At 32.2% G+C, this 25,071-nt stretch overlaps 1 protein-coding gene across 1 annotated transcript; it reads right to left on the minus strand.

Annotated features, from left to right (window-relative positions):
• Window positions 1-1,110: 1,110 nt before the first annotated feature.
• On the minus strand, window positions 1,111-21,884 carry LOC111690921 (sodium-dependent transporter bedraggled). Its single transcript, XM_046954443.1, has 6 exons — window positions 20,731-21,884; window positions 20,495-20,659; window positions 20,104-20,383; window positions 2,028-2,809; window positions 1,745-1,974; window positions 1,111-1,677 (listed from the first exon to the last, which is right to left on the minus strand). The coding sequence occupies exons 1-6, from the start codon at window positions 21,781-21,783 to the stop codon at window positions 1,197-1,199; spliced, it is 2,991 nt and encodes a 996-aa protein (XP_046810399.1). The 5' UTR covers window positions 21,784-21,884; the 3' UTR covers window positions 1,111-1,196.
• Between the last annotated feature and the right edge of the window lie 3,187 nt (window positions 21,885-25,071).

Genomic DNA, 25,071 nt, shown 5'->3' on the forward strand with positions numbered 1-25,071 from the left:
CTTTTAGAAAACTATAAAATTGTTATATGTTCTTAAAGAAAATTTTATTTTATTAATAAAAGAGTTAAGACACATTTTGGGCAAAAAACGGCAAAAATCTAAAATTTTTTGATATTTTAAATTAAAAAACGTATATTTTTGGATCTGTAAATGACATTGATCTGAAATTTTTTGTATATTATTGGAAATTTTGTTGTCTAACTAACAAGAAATTGAGTCCATTTGGTCCAAAATTACGCCCGGTATTCAAAAAAAGGCGGACCAAGGTATGGTAAATTTTGTATCACTTAATTTTTAAATGCCTATAACTCGGATATTATAAGAGATAAGTAGTATGCCCAAGCATGTTTTTTCAAGATCTCGTCAAGCGCTTTCAGAAAATATAAAAATCTTTGTATTTGGGTGAAAAACAAAAAAATGGCACGAGTTTAAAAATTTTACATGTCGTAGGTACTCTACTTTGAGCCGCCACAGCTCCGTCCCTGGAGCATCTGCGGGGTTCATCTTCAAAACATTAACTCGAATACTCCTTGGCTACGCTTACGCCAAATTTTATCCCGATCGGATCAGCCGTTTAGAAATGCCAGATTTATTTCCAAAAAATTTCCATTCTGCCCCACTGTGCGTTGCCAGACTATATTCTATTTTCTATTAAAGATATACATATATCATTACTCCTTGATTTAAATCCAAAAATGTATCGCTAACAAAGTAGCGGGCAGCGAGCTAGTTCTAACATAAAAATTAAATTTGTGTTTTCAAACGAAAAAAATCAAATCAAAAATTATGAATGAAAATGCTGATAAAAGGGTTCCAAATGAAGAATATCAGATGAAGCACCAATAAGACGTTGTCCTGCTGCGAATACAATTTAAATGCAACGACGGTTTTATATGTAATATTGTGAAATACACAACAAATTTTCTTTCTAATATTTATTATTTTTCAATTTTAGAAATTTCATTTTTACAAAATCCATACTCTAAACAAACAAAAAAATATTGTGTTTGTTACGGTTGCTGCCTAAACGCTCTCACCTTACTTATTACATCATGGACTAACTAGTACGAGAACAGACATATTGTAATTTGAATGAATGAAAATTATAAATAAAATTTTAATGTTAGGACATCTATTAGTCATTAAATTTAGCTGGCATATTAAATATATAAGAATATATGCTTTCAAATGTTATATTAAATCACAGAAGTTGAATTTTGATTATAATGTTCGTCGATAGCAGGTGAACTTAAATTTGGTGGTTCAGCATTTTCAACTAAATTTTCGATGGAACGATATACGGATTCGTTCTGTGGATGTATTGATTGCGACATTCTTCTTCCTAGTGTTGAAGATCTGAGAATGGTTATAACATCTTCAGCAGTATATGGGCGTTCGTTTAATGTTCGTGATGATCTACTATTAGAACTTGCTCGAGCTGATGATGTCCTTTCATTTTCCTCTCTCAAACGACGTTTATTTACTATTTGTTTGCGTCCTAAAGAAAGACTGCGTCCATAAAGTAAATTAAGTGAAGGTCTATTTTCAATTTCAATGGATTCACTTGTATTATTTTCATTTGTAGTTTCAGAACGGCTAGACAAGACCGATGGATTTGATTGGCTTTCATCTTGAATTGGGAGAGTTGGCCTGGATCTTTCGGATTCTCCCAAAATGCTAAAAATTAAAAATTATAAATGTGATAATTGCAGTTAATTTGTAATAGGTATGTTTTAACATTTACCGCCTAACACTGCGTCTTAAACTCTGACGTAACATTTTTGCTAACCTGGCACCTGTTGCTGTTGTATATGATGGTGGTGGTGTATATTTGGGTGGTGCGTCGTCTTGACATTGCCCGATTACAGAATTTTCATTGTTATCGTTGCGATATCTTGAATTCATTATATTTCTATTAGTTATTGGTATACCACCTTCTACTTCATCCAAAGGTCTATAAAGCATCTGAATTCTCTGAAAATACAATATTATTACATATAACTGGTTGATATTTATTTTCAACTTACGTCTAAAATGTCAGGAGGTCCCGAAGTTAAATAGCGGTATATTTGTACAATTGCTGAGATAGGTACCAAAAGTAAAAAACCTATTTGTGTTAAAGCACCCACTTTTCTCGACCAGTAACTAAAATATGATTTCCCACGCCAATAGTATAATTCACTAGTCATTGAAGTTTTATATTCAATTACAGCCAGTGTTATGAGGCCAATGGGAAGCAAAACGTTCCACGAGAGTGCTAAAAATGCAGAAATTGATCCACACATTTTTAAGTCGTTTACAAGATCATCGCCGTTATATGGACGTCCGCGAATAAGAAAAACTCCAAAAATTTCTGCAGCCCACAAAACCGGAATGAACCAAGCTCCGCCTAATAAAATATCCATATAATGAAGTAAAGTTATACCTACTTCCGTAGCAAAAGGAATGCTTAACAGAAGACCTGTTACACAACTCAGCAATACAGCGCTTGTTGAATTTCCCAAAGCACAAGAAATAGGTTTCCACATAACACATAACTGAGATACGCCAAATATTAGTAATGTTATAAATATAATTGATGTCCAAATCCATGAAATGTTTTCAGTAGAAATTGCTAATGCGGCTGGTACTAATTCAGTGACAAAGCGTAAAACTTGATAACCACTCACATTTTGAACATCTGAACGACGTCTGTACACTTCTCCGATTAAAGTCGAATAATGTGGTACAAATTTGGTGGGATATGAAATAAGGTCAGCATTAGGAGAAGATTTCAAAGAAAATATTGAGGAGTAATAATCCGGACTTTCTGAAAAGAATAATTAAAATAATATTTGTTTAATGTATTTTGAGGGACAACATTATTCAAAGTCATTTATCTTCGAAAGCACAACTTAAGTTTATGAAATTTTAAGTTAAATTTAATTAAATTTTACAGCTTTTAACCATTTTATTCAATAAACGTTCGATTTTACGAATTACCCTTTTATGAATAAAATATACTAAGATTCGTTTATCTGGGAAACTAATAAAGCTAGTTTTTTCTTTTGAGCCAATAATCAAAATAGTTAATGAAAATTTTTTTAGCATTTGGTGCGATAAAATATTGTGTGTTTTTTCATATTTCTAATAGTATAGTCGAAAATTTCAATAGTTATATCACTAACTATTGTCACTTTGTAAACATTTGTTTTGATGCAACGCATTAGAAATAACAATAAAATCGATTAAGTTTGTTATTCTTGAAATATAATTTTCTGAATCTTCAATAATAATAAAATCAGCAAAATTTGATAACTAATGAATATAAGAGCAAAATCCGAGACAACCTATGAAATTTCATCAAAAAGGCATAGGTAAATTAGCAACAACACTGAGATGTATGTGTGGATGTATTTGCACGCTAAATAATTTTTGCACAAGTTGACGATTTTGTATCCGAATTCCGTCCAATATGGAAGGTTGCTTCCATTATTCGTGACTTCTTAAGGGTGCATAAATAAATAATGGAAGGATTAATATAACAAAAGCGGTGGCGTTGACATTTAAAGCTATTGGGAGTTTAAAAAGGGTGTTGACTTTTTTGTATTATATTATTATTACTATTATTATTATTATTACTATTATTATTATTATTATTATTATTATTATTATTATTATTACTATTATTATTATTACTATTATTATTATTATTATTATTATTATTATTATTAATACGTATTATTATTTCTATTATTATTATTATTATTATTGTATTTTTTATACCGATTTATATATTATTTACTTTACGTAATATTTCAATTATATAGTTTGAGCTTATAATTTTAATTTAAAATTTTATTATCAATTAAATGTATTTTTTTTCAAAAGTAAATGTTTGTTGAACTTATTTTATATGTTTTCTCTTAAAAAAAATATTTGAAATGCAGGACAACACTAACGCGTGAAAATTATGAAGTATACAAAAGGTAGAGAAAATAAAAAAATTATTGTTGATTTCCTGCACGTGGGACACCCTGCCGCTAACCAACGAGAAAATGACGACCGATCATGGTCGGTATAACCCCAATATCGGCGCAGAATAAATGTCCGCAAAATCAAGTGGCCCTCCAACTTCACTGTGGGTTGCCCGCTGGCCCGATAAGCCGGGCGGAAAATCAAACTCATCAAAGAAACTACAGAAAGAGAATAAGGACTGGTATTCTGATGACGGATAAAATAAAGAGATCGCTAATAGGTTTCAGCCCTATATCTGAGCGTGTCATAAGAACCAAATACCACAACATCACCATCTTCCAATGTTATGCTCTAACAGATGGAGACGAAAGCGAAGTAAAAAATGCTTTCCATGAACATAAGACGCTGAAATTACAAGCGCAAATAAAAGCAACATAAATCGTACTCGGCGACATGAAAGCGAAAGTTGGAACGTAAAACTCCAACCTACGCTGTATAATGGGTAACCACGGCTTAGCGGGCAATCACAACGTTAATGACGAACGTATTAAAGACTTATGCGCCCAGCATCAACTTTTCATTGGTGGAACGAAATTCCCACATCGTAACATCCACAAGTATACATGGGAATCCCCGGATGGCATAACTCGTAATCAAATTGATCTCTTCCTTATCAGTAGGAAATTTTTCGGGTGCCTTATGGATGTCAAAACCATACGAGGGGGCTGACATGAAGCTTCGACCAAGGGCTAATTATCACCAGGGCAAGCCCAATGGCAAATTGAACCTCAATCGTCTGCGAAATCCGGAAATTGCAGCGAATTTATTCAATCTCACATGTTCCAGAATGGAAGGGCAACCGCAATCTTGGGCATATTTTTTACACGAATGTCATGAGAGTGCTCGTATAGTTTTGGCCGTTTTCTAGACCATGGATTAGCGAACATTTGGGAAAATGATGCAGGAAAAGAAACCAGGCAATACGCGATGAATACAAAGAGAGTGAAGAGATCAGTGCGAAACGACAAGCGGCAATACATGAACCAAATCGCACAACAAGCAGAATTCGCCTTTTTTAGCAGAAATAAGCATGATGTTTATAGGGCTGTCAGAAAACTCAGTGGCGAACAGATAAACGTAATTTTTCCGGACTACCCCAATACAATCAGGTGACATGTATCTGGATACTCAACCACATGCATTCGTAACCACGTACATTCTGCTAATCATACAGGAATATGGGCATTCTGCAGATTTTCCCGCTGAATGGAATGAGGGCATAATAGTCACAATACCGATAAAGGGAAACCTAAACCACTGTCGAAACTGGAGGGACATAACACACTCAATGCCATTCAAAAAGTAGTAGCTTTTATAATCCTAGACCGCATGATTGACACCCTAGAGTTGACCCTGCGCAGCGAACAGACAGACATTAGGGCAAATAGGTATTGTGTGGACCATATTAATAGCCTCAGGATAATTATTAGAACAGTCTGTCGAATGGAATTCAACGCTCCTTCTTGCGTTCGTCGATTTTGAACGCGCATTCAATACCAACTTCACGATTTGGATTACGCAGATGACTTATGCTTGACGTCACATACGATCTCAGAAATACAATCCAAATTCAGTGAACTGGAAGGAAACGCATTGGCAGTCGGTTTGAAAATCAACATCAGAAAAACTAAGATCATGCGATATCAACAAACATCACAACACCTGTAAAGCTTACTGGCAACACCATAGAGGATGTCGACGAATTTTGCTATCTGGGCAGTATTATCAGCAAAAATGAAGGAGCCAATGCCGATGTGATGAGTAGAATAAACAAAGAAAACACAAGATTTGCATTTTCAACACCAGTGTTAAATCCGTACGGGTGCGAGACATGGAAAGTAAGCAGTTCTATAACAGGCAAGCTACAGGTGTTCTTAAATAAATACCTTAGGTGCGTAATGGTGATATTCTGGCCAATACGTATTCGTAACAATGATCTACTCTCTATCTGCAACGAGGAGCCAATTGACGTTGAAGTCCGAAGAAGAAAATGGCGCCGGATTGGCCATATCCTCAGAGGAGAAAACTCAGATATTGCTAAAGGGAGCCTGCAATGGAACCCGCAAGGTAAATATACATATATGACATAAAATATAAATTTTCTTGTGTGTGGTAGAAGCTCTCTCTTACATATTAACCTTCGCGAAGGCTAGTACTCTTGTAGGGAGGAGCACGGCCTAGTCCAGGAACCCTGGATTCACCAAGAAAGGGTGAGTGGACTAGGCATTAAAAGCTGTAAGCTAAGATTCGATACTGTATAGTAGCGAAAAGCAAATGGGGGCTGATGCAAATGCCCATCACACTGTCTGGAGTAGCTCGGACGTAAACGCTAGAGGTGAGTCAATCTTTAACTTAATTCTAAGCAATAATCTTGATATTCTAAACTAAGTTTCAAACAGAAGGGAAGTTCTTGATATTACGCTGGTTAGTTCAACGAAACATGATGGCCCAAAGCCCTTTACAAACAGTAGACGAACAGATTGGGGAATGCAAATAGAGCTAATCTCACGTTCACTCCAGGATTTACCGATCATAAAAAAACCGATCGGACATAGAAAACGCGGTTGAGACCATAAATCAAGCTTTCAAACACGCGACTTCACAGTCTTGCAAACAGAACATGCATAAAGGCAGATGCAGGCCCCCATGGTGGTCTGCAAACATTGCGAAATCTCGTAAAGCGTTTAACGAGGCAAAGAGAACAGGAAACTGCATTTCTTACAAGACCTCGGTAAATATTTTTGTGTAGCGGCGTGTAGGTAGTTGGACTACCAGTAGCCAAGAGACGTTAGAAGTTTTAATGGCCACTAACTTTCCAGACTGTCAATCTCCGGCAAACAGGATTGTCATGCAGTTTACAAATCTCCCAACTGATACAGGAATATCCATAAATGAAAATAGGATCAACCGGTCCTGGTGGTGTTATACCTGCGGATGTGCAACACAATGCTGTCTATTTCATGCCTTGGCTAACGCGGATATATGATGCCTGTCTAAAATGGTCTTATAGATATATTCGAACCTTGGACCAAGTGCACAGTGGTCTTCATTCCAAAAGGAGGAAAGAAATCACACACCAAAGGATTTTATACTAATTAGTCTATCTTCCTTTCTTCCCAAAACTCTGAAAAGATCAAACCTAACCATTTATCAGCGTCTCAACACGCCTACATGAAGGGAAAATCGGCTGAGACTGCATTACACTCGCTAATATGTCATATTGAAAAGACAATAACGCAAGGGGAATATGCACTTGTTGCATTCTTGGACATCGAGGGGGCTTTCAACAATGTTCACCCTGAGTCGATAACAACAGCCCTAACCGGTATCCATCGTAAACGGAACTTGTTCTATTTATGAAGAGGTACAAGATACCCACCTTCACTCTCCCACGATTGAATGGGGTAGAATTTAAGTTATCAGATAGTGCTAAATGTCTAGGAATTATCCTGGATTCTTATACTCGTGTATAAGAGCAATTGGTAAATCATGGGGCATAAACCCTAAGAATACCAAATGGCTCATTGACATGGTAATCAATCCCATACTACTGTATGGTGCACTAGTATGGTGGAAGTCTGTACAAAAGGACTCACAACGTAAAAGTTTTCAGAGAAATCCTCGTACATCAGCTCACCACCCCAAAGTCTCTTTTTGTCAAGATGGTTACCTATTGATCTAATGGCTCAAGAGGTTGCCCTCAGCTGGGCCATTAGACTCTATATAATTGGCTCGTGGCATATGATTCAGTCAGGTCACTCTCCCATTCTCAATTGTCTAGGAGAGATCCCTGACAATATCGACTATTGCATCGCCAAACCGTCTTTTGATAGATGCTTCTCAGTGAATATAAGGTGTTCACCGATGGCTCAAAATCAAACCATAGTGTAGGCGGTGGCTTTTACATAGCACATTCAGGAAGTCTTTTTCCTTGGATTCCAGGACATCAACAAATTTCTGGTAATACCATCGCGGACTCTCTTGCCACGTTAGGTTCCTCGCTAGCAAGAGAGCATACCGACACTTTTGTCTTTAACCTGCAAACGCTTGATACGTGAAAAACTATATGAGCTTGCGCAATGCAGATGGACGAATGAGCCCACCGGTAGACAGCCAACGATCTTAAAGCCCACAGTGATCCCAAGCCCAAGAAGAGAGTATAATTCCCTTCCTCTGTCATTGTCCCGCCCTAGCTGATCACAGAATGGTTCTGCTAGGTAGCTATTTTCTGCATAACTTATCGGATCTATCAGAGGTCAATATCCAAAAGATAGATACCTAGATTCGTGCGACAAACTGATTTGGTCTAGGAAACCAGGGTGATTAGGTAGAAGTGTACTAATACGCTGACCATTTTTTCTCGTTTCATGTATCACAAAGGGATCAAATACTGGACCCATGTGTGTCTCCAGTGATGAGAGGGCACACTGCAGTATAATTTTACTGCATTACACATTTCAGTAATCAGTAAATTTTTACTGGTTACTGAAAAAATTCAGTATTCAGTATATCTTTACTGGTTACTGAGAAATTTTTTAGTATTCAGTAAATTTTTACTGTTTACTAAAAAAAATCAGTATTTAGTAAAATTTTACTGAATTCTGAAAAATATTTCAGTAAACAGTAAAAAATACTGGTAATGCAAATCTTACTGAATACTGAAATTTTTTCAGTAATCAGTAAAATTCTCAACTTAAATGCATTATTAGTAAAAAAATATTATATTTAACTTAAATTTTCATACAACTATTATCATATTGATATCTTTTACTATATTTCTATTAATAATCTAATATAAAATATAATAAATGATTCTAATAAGTTTTTATTGTCCGACAAAATTATATAATATTTGACCTCTTATATAAATTTATACATAGCTAAGTTCTTGTCTTTTGAAAAGATTTACAATCCCAAAAAGTAAAATTAATCTCACTATAGCTACTTGTGATGATATAATATGTATAATATTCAAAAATATGTTGAAAATAGATTTTCCAGTATATTATAAGATTGTAAGGATACTGTTAACACATTTTCAGTAATCAGTAATCAGTAAAAATACTGCATTTTTTATGCAGTAACCAGCAAATTTATTGCAATTTTTTTCAGTAATCAGTAAAATTTACTGATTACTGAAATTGTTTGCTAATTTTTGTGTATTAAAAAAGTTTAAAGAAACAATAATCATCGCATATATAGATGTTGTTTACTTGATTGAAAATAAGAGAAAATAAATTCACCTTTAATGTACATTTGATGAATTTCAAAATATAAACAGGTTTGTGCATGATTTTTATTAAAAAAAATCCTTAAGATAATGTGCAGAGTTGTCCCAAAGTTTACTTACAAAAGTACTGACAATTTAAACAAATTGACCGAGAAAAAAATATCAGTAAATGTGCAGACTATTCTGTTAAATATCAAAAAAAATATAGTATTCGTATAATTTTCTGAAGAAGTTACAAAAACAATTCTTTTCATATTAGGCGTGTTCGCGTACTTTCCAAAAATATCCAGTAACTTTATGATAGAAGGAAATTTTTAATTAACTCCCAATCAATAAATACTTAAAAAAAAGTAAGCTAACGCGCGTACTATTTAGTAATGCCAATTTGTTAGTAAATAAAAATCGCAGATATTTTATAAAAAAAGATAAAGTTAAAATTAAAAAAATAACTTTATCTGTGTAAAATACATTTAAAACAAAGGCTTCTAATATTAATTAATGTTTTATTGCGTTGTGTATTTCGTTTTGTATGTTTTAATGTCTGTTGTTTTTATTGCCTTGTGTATTTTGTTTCATTTTTTATTGTGTTTTATTTCTTTTGGCGTTGTTGTTTCTTTTGTTTTGCTATTGATGAAATAATGATAAAGTCGGAAATATAAAATAAATATAAATTTTATAAAATGAATGAAAAAAAAATAAGTTGAGTTATTTTTGTATTGGGTGTGCGATATACCCAATACAAAAATAACTCAACTTATTTTTTTTTAAGAAAAGGAAACAAATTTTTTTACAAATTCTATACAGTGAACAACTACAAAATACACTTATTTTTTTTTTCAGAGATAAACAAGCATCTTGTGCATTGTTTATACTTAAACTTAAGGCTTAAATAATATAAAAACTCAAAAATAAAATTTTGATTTGTGTCACTTTTGTACTTGGTGTGCGATACTTTAAATACATTATGGTGAAGGGTATAGAAGATTCCTACAGGGCAAAGTAATTTTTTTAGGAATTAAAATCTTAGCAATAATTTATATTAATATAATTTAACAACGTATATCGCAATATAATCTAATGTTTTAAGAAATAAACTAAAAGAATAAAATATTAAGTTAAAAAATAAAACATACCACCACCATCAGTGGTGATAGAGTTTATATATGTAAGACTTTGTCATTCCGTGTGTAACACCAAGAAATATTAATATGAGACTCAACAAAGTATATATATTATTGATCCGTATGAAATTCTGAGTCGATTTAGCTATGTTCGTCTGCGTAAAACACGCTCACGTTGAAAAGAAACTATGGAACAGTTTGGCATTAAAAATCACCAAAATCGGTCTAATAGGTTCAGAGATATGAGTAAAAATTTTTTTGTACGTGTATTTACTTTTTTTGATTATTTGATACTTGTTAGGATTTAGTACACACCTTTTTTACACGCTTGTGTAGGGATATTTTTCTAAATTCTAACGAGTAAAACCGCTAACGGTATCGGCTTAAATATTGTTCGTCACTTTCTGCTATTAAAATATAGCATTAGCTTCCTAATCGCTAACCTATACGTCTCGTTTACTTCATCCACAAACACAAGGTCATATTTAATAAATATTTTTATTAAAACAAAATTTAAAAAAAAACACTTTTCGTTTTATTTCACGCACTAACATTTTGGTCCAATCGAGCCGGATTTAATTTGCCGCTAATAAGTACACCACAAATTAATTGGTAATCTTTTGTTTTTATTTGTTTCTTCAAGATCGCCATATTTATTTGGACATTTTGCAAAACATCATCGGAGAATTTTAATTTTGGAATAGCAAAACAATTAATAAGGTGCGTACTTGATTTTAAAAAAGTGCAGTGAATATTTTATAAAAGTGTGCAATTTTTATTTTGTTTATTGAAATATAACATACAAATATATTACTTGTGTTTTTTGCAGTAAATCGCTGTGCCAACCCCAATTTAATTTGTCATTTGTTTTAATCTCATTTACTACTAAGTAAATTATCAACTGCGCGTTTGTTTACGTGGACGGACAAAATTATAGAAAAGAAAATAAATTATTTTAGAAATTTGCTCATTTTGTGACAAAAATAAAATTTTACGCGTCGTGAACGGAAAAAAATTAAATTAACAAAATTTATTGTGGCTTATTGAATAAAAAACAATTTGGTGTAACAGAAGTGTGTTTTGTTGTGCTTTAAGTAAATACATAAGCTTTAGTATTTACTTGTTTCTTCTTTTTTTTCGTTTAATTTTGACCAAATTTAATTGAAATAATTCAAATTTAATTTATAATTTTTTTTTTTTTTTTTGATATCATCAATAAAAATTTTGATTTTTTATAAAAGTTTCAAACTTTTAGTCAATAATAAATTAAATTTTATGTTTTAAACTTTCAATTTGAATAGAAGAAAGACAAGCCATTTCTATTACACCACTTGATCGCTTTATTAGAGCTTCGGATTCAGTTATTAGTTTTGAGGCACATTATAGAGCACTTGACGGACTCAAAACTGATTACTATAAAGAGAATTTGAACAAATTGTGGGATGCGGCTCAGTCGACTTATGACTTATATTTAGATTTCTTGACAACTTCTGAGGACACTGAACCTGGTGACATTGAGGTGTCTGCCGCCAAATTTCAAGCAACATTTGATGCTTTTGTTAAATGTGCTTGTAGCCTAGATAAAAAAAATTCAATTCTCTCTCGCTTGTAATTCAACTGATACGCCAGTAAAGAATCCGAAACCTTGTGACGGTCAATTGACTTTACCACCCTGCGACGTAGTTGAGCGATTACCTTTCATGGCCCGCCTTTCGGGATTTGTTTACGCCCTTATACATAAATAGCTCACGTCTTACTGACATTGAAAGTTATGTCACTTGTTAAGTAAGACTAGTGGCGACGCACCTTTTTTTCTTTTTATGCGTGCAGCGTATTCCTGATTACACTGTGACCTTTTCTTACGGAAAGGACCCAAACTTTAGAATGTCTTCGTGATATTCGGGAAACGCCTCAGACAAAGAAGTCTACAATACAAAAGGTGAATACTCATCATGCCCAAACTGAAAGCAATTCTTATAGTGCAAGCGATTCAGAAATCTTTCCTTTTCGGAAAGATATTCTACGATTAGGAAAAATCATTGTTGTCTTAATTGTTTGTCACGAACACATGGGGTTAAGAATTGTACAAGTGCTCATAGCTGTTCAATATGCAAGAAAAGGCATAATACCTTGCTCCATAGAAGTTCTTCATCATTGGATGAAGCGACTACTAGTTCCAATACAGGCACCAGTTCAGTTGCGGCTTCGCCACCCACTAACTCTAGGTCTGTGGAATCTTCAGCACCTACTTCCAACAAGAATAATGCAGGTCCTTCTAATCGACAAGTGTTCCACGTGTCTGATAATCGTACTTTACTTTTAAGGACTGCTATGGTGAATCCCCGGATTCGGGATTTTTAAATGAATCCCGGAATCCCGAAAAATATAAATAAATTTTCGAAAATCTTAATAATTTATCGACAAAAATAACATTTTCTATTTCATATTACAATATTTATTTAAGTATGTGTTTACTAATACAGAAAGCTTTTCCAAAAGTATTTTGTGAAATTTTTGGAAAACAAATTAATTCAAAGTACTAAAAAAAATAAAATAGTTATTTAAATACAGTGCTTTCTAGATACATCACTCATGTGACCAACCGTCTTGAGTGTTAATGATATATGAATATTGATTATAATTTTACAAACAACTTGTTGTATAAAATACTTTATAAAATTATTTTTATTTAATCGTTTTAGTTTTGAAGTTTTATTATGTAGTGTCAAATATTTTCAATTTTGAATTCTCACTCCAAATAAATTGTTCAACCCTTGAATATTAAATATATTAAAAAGCTTTGTGTTGTAACAGGTTATGGGCCCATTTTAGCCATAACAAAATGGATATTTTAAAGGCATCGTTTACAAAACTAAATGGTAATAATTACAATTACAATTTTGAAGCGTGAAAAGCTGTGGAACTGTGTCTCAGAAGCTCCACCAACACTTACTACAGCCGATTGGAATAAGCAAAATGACGAGGCTACAGCAATCATTGGTTTGTCAGTGGAAGATCCGCAATTGTTTTTAATTAAGAAAGCTAATTCAGCACATGAAGCTTGGAACATTTTAAGGTGTCATCATGAGAAAGACACATTGGGGTCCAGTGTTCGGTTGATGCGTAAGATATGTGGATTGCGTTTTTCCATGGAACGTGATATTTCCGAACATATAATGGAAATTAAAGTTTTGTTTGAAAAGCTGGAGGCTTTTGGTGAACAGTTGGAGCGATGGCTTGTTGCAATGTTGTTGAGCAGTTTACCATCCTCGTTTGATACGCTGGTTACAGCTTTGGAAGCACGTAAGTTGGATGAGCTGACTTTGAGAGTGGTTGAAACCAGTTTGGTTGAAGAATATCAACGTCAAACAAAGGATGTGCCGTCAAATTCTGCTATGAAATCGACTTCGAGAGATTGGCACAAACAAAAGGTGTGTCATCATTGTAAGTTAAAAGGCCATATTATGAAAAACTGTTGGAAACTTAAGAAAACCAAAACAGAGGGTGCGCAAAAGGCGAAATTAAGTGAATCCAATGAAAATCATAGTGTTTTGGGCTGCCGAATGGTGCTAGCAGCTGGATTTTGGATTCGGGTGCAACGTGTCACATAAGTAATCGAATTTCCATTTTTTTTTCAATTGATAAATCAGTGAAATAGTATGTAACCGTGGCAAGTGGTGAGACTATAACGTCCAGTGGTAAAGGCATGTGCAAAATTGAAATAGTCAACAGCAAAAATCAAAAGCGAGTTGTAGATCTTAAAGGTGTCCTTTTTATTCCTGGTTTTCATGGTAATTTACTGTCAGTCAGTAAGATAATTGAAAATGGATTTCGGGTACTTTTCCACGAATCTTTGTGCAGTATTCATGACAAGTCTGATAAGGAGATTTCAGTTGCAGATAACAGGTATGGTCTATTTGTTATGCGTACATACTGTACTGAAAAGGCAATGGATGCTGAATGTAAAGGAGATAAGTGTCAACATTATTGGCACAGAATTTTTGGACATAGAAATATAGAGGATGTGAGAAAAATGTAAGATGGAAAAGCGGTAAGAGATTTTAATATTATTGATTGTGGTGTTAAAAAGAAGTGTGAAGTTTGTATTAAAAGTAAAATGGTCAAAAGTCCGTTTAGTATTTCAACTTCAAAATCCAAAAAAAGTTATGGATTTAATTCACACAGATATCTGTGGTCCTATGCAGACGCTAACAGCCAGTGGTTTCCATTACTTTCTAACATTTATAGATGACTTTAGTCGATATACCATAGTTTATCTGCTTCGCAACAAATCAGAAGTTTTTGAAAAGACTAAAATGTTCCTTGAAATGTTCAGAAATAAGTTTCAACAATATCCAAAGATTATAAGGTCAGACAATGGTCTAAAGAATTTAAGAAATATTTAGACGATCGTGGTGTTATTACACAATTAACAGTTCCCTATAATCCTCAGCAAAATGGGGTTGCTGAAAGGAAGAATAGATCCTTAGTCGAAATGGTTAGGTGTTTATTGAATGATGCTAACCTTCCTAATTATTTGTGGGGTGAGACTGTACTGACAGCAAACTATTTGCAAAATCGTTTAGTATCAAGTTCTGTTCCAACTACTCCATATGAATTATGGGAAAATAGGAAACCTGATATAGAAAATCTGAAGATTTTTGGTTGAAGAGCATATACTTTAATTCCCAAGGAAAAATTGTTAAAACAAGATAACAGAAGTCAAGATATATATTTGTCGGATATGATAGTCATTCAAAAGGTTATCGATTACTTGATATGGCAACAAATAAGATCGTAATTAGCAGGGATGTTAAGTTCATAGAAAATTCTGAGAAAAATAATATGGAAAAGAATAAGAATGGTTTAAAGAATGAATCTTAGGAGATGTTAGTAGAGACACTGTGTTCTAATGAGAAAAGGGAGTAATGAGAATAAAGAGACTCAGGTTGAGGATAATAGTACCACAAATGATATAGTAATATCTGATGATAATTCGTTTTGTAGTCTTGATGACTTTGTTGAAAACCCAGATGTGGAAAACACAGAATGTCATGGTGCAGGCCCGATTGAGGAAAATATTGAGAAGGAGAATAATGTTAGAAGATCTGCTAGAAGCACTAAAGGCAAGAAGCCAGGCTTTTTGACATTACAAGCAAGTAGTAATAAAATTATACAGCCGAAAACTTATAATGAAGCAGTTAAATCTCCACAAAATAATGAATGGGTTCGTGCTATGTTAGAGGAAATTGATATGTTGAAGAAAACTTAGTAATTGCTCCTCCTAAGGTAAACATAGTAAGTTGCAAATGGACTTATAAAATTAAACTTGATGTTAATAATAATATAAAGCAGTATAAGGCACGTTTAGTAGCTAGAGGGTTTAGTCAGAAATATGGTACTGATTATAATGAAGTATTTGCCCCAGTAGTTCGACAAACTACTCTGAGAACAATGTTATCAGTTGCAGGAGTTAACAAAATGATAGTTGTTCATATAGATGTCAAATCAGCATTTTTGAACGGAGTTTTAGAGAATGATATATACATGAAAAAGCCACCTGGTTTTGAGGAAAAGAGTCCACAACATGTTTGTAAATTGAACAAAAGTATATACGGTCTGAAACAAGCCGCTAATGTGTGGAACAAGACACTTCATAATGTATTATTGAAAGGTGGATTTAAGCAAAATTTGGCAGATACTTGTTTTTATACAAAATATCTCGTCGAGGAAGGGAATATATACCTACTTGTTTACGTCGATGATATTTTGATAGCTGCCAAAAATAAAAGGTTAATCGATGATATTGAAAATATACTAAAGGAAAATTTTGAAATTAATAATCTCAGAGAAACTCGTCATTATCTTGGTTTAGAAGTTATTAAAGATAACAATTTTAATTTTTGTATTCGACAGAACAATTATATCAACAATCTAATTAAAGAATACGGTTTTGAATAATGGATTTAGCTGCAGAACAAAACATATAGATACAAAGAAATATTTTTTAAACAACATATAGATGATGGTCAAATTAAATGCGTGTATTGTCCAAGTGAAAATATGTTGGCAGATATGCTCACCAAACCCCTTAATTCAACAAAACTAGAACGTCATAGAAACAAAGCTGGATTACAAGCCGTTTGAGGAAGGGTGTTAATGATATATAAATATTGATTATAATTTTACAAACAACTTGTTGTATAAAATACTTTATTAAATTATTTTTATTTAATCGTTTTAGTTTTGAAATTTTATTATGTAGTGTCAAATATTTTCAATTTTGAATTCTCACTCCAAATAAATTGTTCAACCCTTGAATATTAAATATATTAAAAAGCTTTGTGTTGTAACATTGAGCTGAACATCGGATGTATGGTTTTTAATGGCCGCTAGGGAACCACTACAAAACTGGTCTTCATCAAGTATAACCATCGTAGTTCCAGCTTTTGCCAAGCTAACAGCAATATTATTTCCAGTTATATATCGTGTCATTTTAACCAAATAAGAGAATAATAACTCGTCATCTTATTAAAAGGTTGACTTCCAGTATAGATTCTGATATACGCATATCTGATAGTATCTATTTATTGTTCTTTTTATACCCTACACAACTTTAGTGGGGAGGGTAAAAGGTTGACTGCCAGTATAGATTCTAATATACCCATAAAAATAGTATCAATTTATTGTAATCTACTGTACCCTACACCACTTTAGTAGAAAGGGAGGTACAAATCAAGTTAAATGCTTTATTATGAAAACTAAATTATAATTTCTTACTTGCTATTTTTAAATATCCGATAGTATCTATGCCTTTTTATTTTTGATATTCCAGCTTGTAAGTTAGTATAGTCATCTTAAGTCTAAAAAATTACTCAATAAATATTGTAATTTGATTTAAAAATAGGCCAAAATATTTAAAATTTTATGATCCTGCTTATTATACCCTTCACCTTCGTGAGAAGGGTATATATAAGTTTGTCATTCCGTTTGTAATTTCTATAATATAATTTTCCGACCCTATAAAGTATATATATTCTTGATCCTTATAGATAGCGGAGTCGATTAAGCCATGTCCGTCTGTCTGTCCGTCTGTCTGTTGAAATTAGTTTTTAGATATCGGCGAGATCCGAATCTTCAATAATTCTATTAGACATGCTTTCGAGAAGATCGCTATTTAAAATCAGCAAAATTGGTCGGTAAATAACGGAGATATGAGCAAAAATCCGAGACAACCTCTGAAAATTTCATCAAAAAATTGTTAAAAAAAGCAACAAAAACACTGTATATAGAAAAAGATGTACACGTGTGTGTGTAGATGTATTTGGTTTTATTCAGCTGTGTATTTTTTTGTACGTTAGGAATCCAAACATACAAAAAATACACAGCAAAAAATATGATTTGCATTTTTTGTTAAAATAAAATAATTTTCCCTTTTGTTTTGCAAATATATTTTTTAATGAATAGAAAAAAGTATTTAAAACGTTTTCAATTATATGAGAGTAGATTGTGAGTTATTGTACAATAATTTTTATGCGAATAATGTAAGTTTGAAATTTAAAACTAACACAAATTTTTTCCAAGTGCTTTTTAAAACAATTTTTTTACGATAAACAAAAACAAAATCTACATCTCGTCAATGTTTACCAGCAATGAATCAGAGGTCGAAGTCGACCGGCTTCGAGTCGGAGCTTAGCCGCCGCCGAACTATATTTAGTTGCTTGAGCCGCCGCCGAAACATTCGGCTTAAATCGACTCAAATTTTTTTAAGATCAATTATGTTTAAAATACACTATGGTGAAGGGTATATAAGATTCGGCACAGCCGAATATAGCACTCTTACTTGTTTTTTTATCAAAAACTATTAAAATTCTCTTATTTAATATTTTATAATTTTTAAACACTTAAACTTCGGGATTTTAAAATCGAAACCCGAAAATCCTTGGGAATTCATTTTTAAAAATTCCGGTTTTCGGTACTTTCAAATCCCGAAAATCCCGGGATTTTTGGGAATTGTGCGTTTATCTGGCCATCCGTAGTTTGTTACAGTTGACAGATGATTGTGAGAGTCAATAACCACTCGTCTCGCAAATTTTACGTAAAGGTATGTACGTTGACGACATACTAACGGGGACACATGATGTTGAAACCGCTTTGATTGCTCGTGATGAACTTAAAGCGGCATTATCATCAATGTCGAAGCGATTAGTTCGAAAACGCTGGGACTCCAATGGAATGCTCATTTAGACGCGTTCTATTTTAACGTGGATCCCAAAGCATGACATTCAAAATATACTAAGCGGGAAGTTTTATCAACAGTAGCTAAATTATTTGATCCAGTAGGTTGGTTAGGTTGTTATAATAGTGTCAAAAATGATAATGCAGAGAATTTGGCAGAATCAGATAAATTGGGATGAGAATCTTATTGAAAAAAAAAATCAGTAAGATTTGCATTACCACTATTTTTTACTGTTTACTGAAATATTTTTCAGCATCCAGTAACCAGTAAAAATTTATTGATTACTGAAATTTGTAATGCAGTAAAATTATACTGCAGTGTGCCCATGTATAATTTTAGGATATTGAAATTATTAACTTACAAATTGAATATATTTTACTCTAACAAAAAACTCGGAAGTCTCAAGATTTTTTTTTATCAAGCCACACTTAGACACGTATGTAGATCTATAGAAGCTAAATGGTTAACATAACACAACTAAGGAGTTTTTTAATACGGGAAAATGATGTAGTACTACACAAGTACCACTTTACACTTATATTTCATATTCAAGAAATTACGTTAGATATGTGATTTCAACTTTTTACCATATCTGTATATATATAATACAACTTATTCATCAAAACATCAAAAATATGCGTTTTTGGCTTCATATACATACATAACTAATTTGGGGGTCAGGCGTTAATGGGTTAAAAATATCTATACATTCAAAACAAGTAGTTTGAATGAATGAAACATCGGTTTTGAATCCTCGAGTTTACATTAATTAGATTAATCAAAATTCTCGCATAAATACAAGTTCCACGCTTTTAAACATTCTACTAGTCTGTCAAGAAAGTAGAATCAATGTATTTGTATACTGAAAGTTACAAGTACAAAAGCGTAGAACGTCTAGACGAGTAGAATGCCTGGACGCGTAGAATGCTTAAAGTAGATCTACTTTCTACTTTTATAAGCGTCACAAGCGGCGCAGATCATGTCAGCTGATTTTGACATTTTATATACATTTTCTAGTGCGTATTTTTCAATTTTAAAAAATTAATATGAGTTTAATGATTAAAAAACTAATTAAGTTTTTTTAAATAAATCAAAAAATTAATGCTTAAAAAGTGTTGCATGCAACTTCAAGCTTTGACGCGCAGACGCATAGTGTGGACCTCCGGCTTAATGTACATTGACGTTTGTTCAGGTTTGTCGATGAATGTTGGTGATCGGGGTAAAAAATAATGGGGTAAAAAAACATTTTTATGATTGTTTTTGATATTTCTCTTTACACTCATTCGTACTATTAATAATATAAAAATAATTATGTGTTTTTTTAAATGAAATCAATAATAGAAATAGAAGAAAGTGATGAGAAAATATTATATATTTATGCGTATACGACCAATGGGTATACAAAATGAATAATCAAAAATATGTTTGATGATGGGTATATAAATTACACACGAAGTCTAAAAAATATATTAAATTTTATAACTTTTCATATTTACCATATGAACCAGGAACATATATGTATCCGAATTCGTTAACAATTTGAATTGAGCAAAGACCAACTAATGCGGATAGACATAATCCAATTAATGTAACTAAAACAACTAAAATAGCATCACTCCGTAGCGTTAATTTAGAAGACTTCTTATGTGTTCGACTTGATATTGCTATAATGGATGTCCCTAAGAGACCCCATGTTAGAAAGGCTTCTTGTGCTGCAGCTGCCCACGATTTTGAATTGACCAGAAATTCATCGAACTCAGTAGAGCTAAACATTTTCTAAAAGAAATTGTAAAATGTAATATTGTAAAATGTAATATAAATATAAATTATTAATTAGGTTTGTAAAATATACACATTTTTGTTGATAAATTTTTAAATAAAACTTACCTGAAGTTTCCCAAAATCAACAACAAATAATAGTTTTACTGCAATAGCTGCTAACAAAAAAATTGGCAGTATTCCAAGTAATAATATAACTTTACCAAAAGATTTTAGACCTTTACTCAATGTCAAAAATACTGCTGCCCAAAGAATTACCAAGTAAAAAGCAACCTGCTTGAATTACAAAGTTATGTAAAAGAGTAATTTGATACAAATAGAGAATTTATTTTTTGTGCTCTTACGCGATCGCTTATGTGAAGGCGCACTCCATTCACGTCATTCATTTTATATATTTGTAGTCTTTGTAAGACATTGACATTAAAGTAATCTGGAATACTTTCTGTTAGATTTGTGTAAATATGTGATGATTGTCGAGGAATTATAGTATGAACGAACTCCGACCAGGGATATGACGAGTGATGTATGAATATATCTCGAATATACACTAAAAGCCATACAACCACAACCGATGAATAAATAGTAATAAAATATTGCACAAGAACTAAAGATATTCCAATACCAACACAAATGGGGCTTATTTTCCACATAGATATTGGACCTGCTTCAATTTTTGCTCCTAAGCTCATCTGCAACCACAGGAATGGAATTCCAAAAAGAATTGAAAGTATAAAGAACTGGAGTAAAAAATTTCCACCATAATTTATGGTAAGTACGGCAAACCGACATATGTTAAATAATCCAAGTGTGCATGAAATTAGAGCCAAAGTTCGGCTATAGTTGTGAGGCCAATTAGAGTTGAAACCTGTTTTTAAAGATTCATCCACACTTTCAAATTCCATTGGTGGTGCTCTTTGTTGGGTGTTGTCCTCACTAACATGAATGTTAGGTTCAACTGTAGTATGATTTATTTCTAAAGATTGGCCAGAATCTGTGCTGGATTCGATTGAAACCGGACTTGTGTTACGTGACGTTCGTGTCGTACTACCATCAGAAACAATATACAAAATTTCCGGTATATTCGAACAGGTTGAAGCGGGGGCACTCATTGGTCTCAGGTTATCAAAGTTAAGATGTTGACAATTTTGATTTGAATTATTAATAGTTGCTGATAATGTGGCAGATCGCTCTGCACGTCGGCCAAACTGTCGCGGCCTATCGTTTTCCATGTTGTGCAATAATGTTTCTTGTTGATCAATCAGATTTTGAAATATTTGATCATCTGTTAAAACTTGCAAACCACGATTAAATACCAATTTTATTGCGTTTTCGTTTTGTGAAGTATTATCACTTAGGGAAGAATCCGATTTATTTATTTTGGTTGAACATTGCGGCATTTCTCTTTCAATAATATTTGTATCCTCAATTTTTGATAGTTTCTGATTTTCAAGTTTAAGTGCTTGTTTATTCCATGTTAAATAAATTGGAGTGTCTTCATGTTCTAGTGAAAAATAAAAAATAAAAAAAAAAATTACATCTTCATTAAAATACTTTAATAAAATTAATTTCTTTGTATAAAGTCAATTAAAATAGTAAAAAATATTAATATTTTTCAACCATGATATTTGTCGTCGGTTAAACTTCGATTAATAAAACTGAAAACAAAGTTTCGGAAATTGAAAACATATTTCATCTTTATCAAATGATTTATTTATTTATTAAACATTATTTAAGAATTTTTAATGTGTGTCAAGTGACTTACCTCAAAAATTGATTTAGATGAAATTTGAACCAAGATTAGTATTGACGCTCACAAATTAGAACCACTCTGATTATGAGGTAATTCTAATTTCTGGACGTTTTTTTCGAATAAAATACATTCAAATTTTTTTTATTAAATTTTGATTTAAATTGATAAAAACAAGAAAACAAAACTACACAATGCGTCCCAAACATTTAATTTTTTAAAAAATTTGAATATAAACATCTAAAAGCAACAACAAAAAAAAAACAAATCATCATATATATTAATACGCAAAGCCAAAACGATTGGGAACATTTTCCGGCTCTATTACTTGACCGATTTTCTTGATTTTTTTTTTTTTTTTTGTTTAATACAGATTGGCGAGCCTTACTGCAGAATCTATATATGATCAAAACCGGTTCAATATTTTCGGAAATATAAGCGTTTTAAGTTTCTACCAATACACAATCACTAAAACATGTGATTGAATTAAAAAATACACCAATACACAATCACTCAAACATGTGATTGAATTAAAAAATAGAAAACAAAATAAAAATGCAAAACAACAACACTGCATTAAAAAAAAAAAGAGAGGAGAGTGTGAAAACAGGTTTCTTCTCTGTTGATGTTTTCTTTTTCTATTTGGCAGTGATGTCGGTACATAATTTGTCGGTACATAATTCACCGTAATAAATGAATAAGTATATCGCTAATATGCATGTTTAGCACTGTGAGGATTTGAAGGGAAGACTCTTTTGTTATATTCTAACCAATTAAAAAAAGGAGGTTTAATAAATATTAGTGTAAAGTGAAAACTGTAATTTGTGTGGTTATATGTACATATGTTTTAAAAAATAGAAAAAAGATGAAACTGGTCAAATACAATTCATGTTTTCTGAGTTAATGGCTAGCCCATTTGGTTTAGTTTACTCTTAAAGCTCTTTGCTTAAAGGCCTATAGTAATACAACTTCATGAAATATCTACTATTAATAATAAATAAATACATTAAAATTATTATCTTTGTCGAGTGTTATATGGGAGATTTTATACAACATAAACCTGAAGGATGGACTTTTTATACTAAAGACAGCAAAATAAAACGTATTTATTTCTTATAAAGATATATATAACTGTTCCAAAATATCATTCCGATTTAACATTTTATTAATTTAATAAAAATATTTATTAAATTAAAACAAGTAAGAGTGCTATATTCGGCTGTGCCGAATCTTAAATACCCTTCACCATAGTGTGTTTTAAACATCAGTTATAAATTAATATTAATATTTTATTCGACCTTTCAATTTCTTCAAATGAAATAAAACGACTTTTTTGGAATAAAACCACTTTTAATTTTAAAATTCGGATGTTTTAAATAATTGTGTTTTTTATACCCTTCACCTTCGTGAGAAGGTGTCATTCCGTTTGTAATTTCTATAATATAATTTTCCGACCCTATAAAGTATATATATTCTGGATAGCGGAGTCGATTAAGCCATGTCCGTCTGTCTGTCTGTTGAAATCAGTTTTTAGAGGACCCCAGATATCGGCGAGATCCGAATCTTCAATAATTCTATTAGACATGCTTTCGAGAAGATCGCTATTTAAAATCAGCAAAATCTGTCGGTAAATAACGGAGATATGAGCAAAAATCCGAGACGACGTCTGAAAATTACATCAAAAAAGCAACAACAACACTGTATATTAGAAAAAGATGTACACGTGTATGTGTAGATGTATTTGGTATTATTCAGCTGTGTATTTTTTTGTATATTTGGATGCTGTTGGCGTCATTGCGTTATTATTTTTGTTTTTCTGTGTTTTTCGTTATGTATGTTTAGATGTCTGTTGGTTGTTGTTGTTCTTTTTGTTTAGCTTTTAATGTAATAATAATGTAGTCGGGAAAAAATTTAAAATTTATAACTGATTCAAATCAAATCATTAAACGAGCTCGAGGTCAAAGTTTTAAGTTTTTCAATTTATTTATTTATTTTCTTCAATATTTCGTCATCCACTGGATAGCATCTTCAGGAATCTACAATTATTTTATTAACAAAAAAACATTTATTAAACCACTGTTTCAAGAACAATAACAAACAAAACATTTTCACTTACAAAATGAGTAACAATAAACAAACAATAAAAACACGTCACAATGCTTTTACATATAATATTGCACTAATTATTATAATATTATTTTATTTATTATATGTCTGTAACTCTGCGCGCAGTTTTATGTGTCTGTTTTGTAGTTCATTCTTTTTTCTCTTTTCACATTGATAATATGAAGCATCTCCAACATATATCGTTTGTTGTTTTTATTTTCCCTCTGTAAGATTTCAATGTTGTCTAAGTTGGGAATGTGGCCTCTCTCTGCACAGTGGGACATGAGTGCGGTTTTTTGTGTACTTAATTTATTCTTGTTTCTTAGATCAGATCTGTGTCCAGCTATTCTTGTCCCTAATTTATTCTTGGTTATTCCTATATATACCTGTTCACATGCTTCTGAAGCGTCACCATTGCATTTTATTTTGTATATAAGGTTCGCATTATCCATTTTATCGATCTTACTCTTAGTATTAGAAAATAATTGTCTTAGTGTATTGTTTGTCGTTGAAGCTATCCTATATCTTTCCCTATTGTATATTCCTGAGTTTTCCAATCTCTCCGATATTCCAGGTACATATGTCATCGATTTATATATCACAGGTTCCGGTTCATATTTCCTGCATTTCCTTTTATTGTCCTTAAGTAGATTTTCAATGATGTTCATTGGGAATGCGTTCATTCTCAGTATTATTGTTCTTGAAACAGTGGTTTAATAAATGTTTTTTTGTTAATAAAATAATTGTAGATTCCTGAAGATGCTATCCAGTGGATGGCGAAATATTGAAGAAAATAAATAAATAAATTGAAAAACTTAAAACTTTGACCTCG

This window comes from Lucilia cuprina, chromosome 6 (genome assembly GCF_022045245.1).
Source record: "Lucilia cuprina isolate Lc7/37 chromosome 6, ASM2204524v1, whole genome shotgun sequence".
NCBI classification, from domain to species: Eukaryota; Metazoa; Arthropoda; class Insecta; order Diptera; family Calliphoridae; genus Lucilia; species Lucilia cuprina.